Source organism: Macaca mulatta, chromosome 4 (genome assembly GCF_049350105.2).
Source record: "Macaca mulatta isolate MMU2019108-1 chromosome 4, T2T-MMU8v2.0, whole genome shotgun sequence".
Lineage (NCBI taxonomy): Eukaryota > Metazoa > Chordata > Mammalia > Primates > Cercopithecidae > Macaca > Macaca mulatta.
In genome coordinates, this window is record NC_133409.1 from 107,197,607 (window position 1) to 107,200,152 (window position 2,546).

General features: G+C 39.9%; 1 protein-coding gene across 3 annotated transcripts; it reads right to left on the reverse strand.

The window, feature by feature from the left end:
* Positions 1–394: 394 nt before the first annotated feature.
* On the reverse strand, positions 395–895 carry LOC718210 (ubiquitin-conjugating enzyme E2 C-like). 3 transcript variants are annotated; one of them, XM_078001074.1, is made up of 2 exons: positions 763–895; positions 395–681 (listed from the first exon to the last, which is right to left on the reverse strand). In XM_078001074.1, the coding sequence occupies exons 1-2, from the start codon at positions 893–895 to the stop codon at positions 395–397; spliced, it is 420 nt and encodes a 139-aa protein (XP_077857200.1). The 3 variants fall into 3 exon arrangements, with proteins under 3 accessions (XP_077857200.1, XP_077857201.1, XP_077857202.1); XM_078001075.1 differs by having other exon boundaries at positions 395–581; positions 666–895; XM_078001076.1 differs by having other exon boundaries at positions 407–480; positions 683–895.
* Between the last annotated feature and the right edge of the window lie 1,651 nt (positions 896–2,546).

The window sequence follows — 2,546 nt, forward strand, 5'->3', positions numbered from 1 at the left end:
GGTAAGTTACAAAGTCTAAAGCAAAAGTGTTGAGTCAGGACAAACAGTTAAAATCACCTGTTAATCTGCTTCCCAACAAGCCAGAGAAAGCAAAGGATCCCAATTAGGAAGTAATGGTTTAAACAGTTTCACCTGCTGTAACAAACCGGCCTTACTATTTTTTTTTTTTTAAAAAGGACCAAAATGCTTTTACTTAATATACATCACAAGGGCTCAACCGAGGCTTAATTTAAAAGACAAAAACAAAACAAAAATACCACAGCTCAAGATACAGAGTCCTATACAGAAATCACAAAAAGGACAGACCATCTAAAGAAAAATTAAGAAGACAACACGAGGACAGGCTGGGCAGCCTGGGTCAGGGTTCCTGGCTGGTGACCTGCTTTGAGTAGGTTTATTGCAGGTACTTCTTAAAAGCTGTGGGGTTTTTCCAGAGCTCGGCAGCATGCGTGTTCAAGGGACTATCAATGTTGGGTTTTCCTAGAAGGCTCTGGATGGAGAGCAGAATGGTCCTGACGTCATATAGGGCAGACCACTTGTCCTTCAGGATGTCCAGGCATATGCTACCCTGGGTGTCCACGCTGGGGTGGTAGCAGGGTGTGAGGAATTTCACCGTGGGCGCATTGTAAGGGTAGCCACCGGGGAACTCTAGTGAGAGCTTATACCTCAGGTCTTCATATACTGTTCCAGCTGCTCCATGAATGGTCCCTACCCATTTGAAAAGGTTGTCTGATTCAGGGAAGGCAGAAATCCCTTTATCGCCAGACACGAGGGTCATCAGCTCCTGCTGTAGCCTTTTGCCCACGGGACCCCGGGCGGCGCCCCCGCTCAGCTCGGCTCCTTTACCGGCGGCTGTGACGCTAGTGGCTGCTGGGTCGCAGTTTTGGGAAGCCATCCGGGCGTTGTTGGCAGAGAGACAGGAACTCTGAGCACACGACTGCAACTGCCACTATTGTTTTCAAATAGAGCTAATGGACTCCATCTTTCTCTTTTACTTCTAAGATAATTTGGACTGGTTTAAAGTCCCAATATTATATTGCTTCTGGAACCCTGTCGATATTTTCTGATCTTAGCCAATTAAGACAATTTGCTTTTCAGAGGGTGAAAAATAACCCTTTAGCTTCTTTATTAAAAGACTGCTTATGTGTTATTTCTGTGACTAAATTGTGTGCCATTGTCACATATTCAAGCCGGGTTTCCTTTGATTTTATTATCCCCTGAGCTCCCTCAGTGAGCCCTGACTTACCTGTGACCCTCTGGTTACAAAAGAAAAAATTTTAAAGTTGTAGTGGAAGAATGCATGATTTGTAAAAAGTGTGACACTTGGGAAGAAAATTACTTCATTTTTCTATAAATTAGTTATGGACTCATGTTTGATAGAGGCTTAGGCTGATAAGTGGCTTAGTTTTCTGATATAGGAGTCTAAAAGGTTATATTTTAATACTAATCTATTTTTGTGATATGTGTATGTTGCAAATTCAGCTTCTGAACTCTCTAAATTTCTTCCCATTTTCCTTCCAAGCTTGTTTCAGGTTTCTCTGTGTCTCTTCTGGACACTTGCAATTGCCTCCTAATTGGACTTCTTCATTCCCTTCTCTAATTCATTGCCAGTGTTGTTGCTAGCGTGATTATTCAGCTATTTATGGCTGTGAACAAACCATTCAAAGTTAGTAGTATAAACAGCAATCATTTTATTATATTCATGGATTCTAGGAGTCAGAAATTGTGATAGGTTATAGTAGGGATCGCTTGTCTCTACTTCTCAGTGTCTGAGGCTTAATTTGGGATTATTTAAACAGCTGGGGGTGACAAATGGCTGGAGACAGAAATCCTCTAGAAGTTCTTTTACTCACCTGTCTGGTGTCTTGGCAGAGATGACTAGAAGGTTTGGATTGCTGACAGATGTGCCTACGGACTTCTCCAGAATGGTGTAATTGGAATCCTTAAATGGAATTTGGCTTATTCCAGAGTGAGCCTCCAAAGAGAACCAGATAGAAGATATATGACCTTTGGCTTTGAAAGTGAAATAGTATCACTTCTGTCAATCCATGTTGGTTGAAGCAGTTACAAGCTTGCCCAGATTCAAGAGGAAGGAACATAGATTCCACCCATTGATAGGAGAAATGTCAAATAATTTGTGGTGCTTGAAACAAAACCACATTGATTTTTAGAAAATATAAATCTGATAAGTGATTTCCCTGAAAAAATACTTTCTTTCATCCTTCACAATAGACTAGATTCAAGTTCTTGTTCTGAATATAAAATACTTATGGCAACACAGCAATAATCCCATTCAAGGCATAAATGATAAAAAGAGCATAGTGCCAAAGAAAGATAAACTACATAGTAAAATGCCTTAAACATGAAATATAAACATAAAGCTATGTGACAAAATGTCATAGACAAAGTTAAAATGACAAAAGACAAACTATGTAAGTTTTCATAGTTTGAAATTATGTGACCTATACAGGATTATATCAATGCACAGAGAGTGCTTACAAATTAATAAGAAAAAGACAAATAGCTCAATAGATAAATGGGCAAAT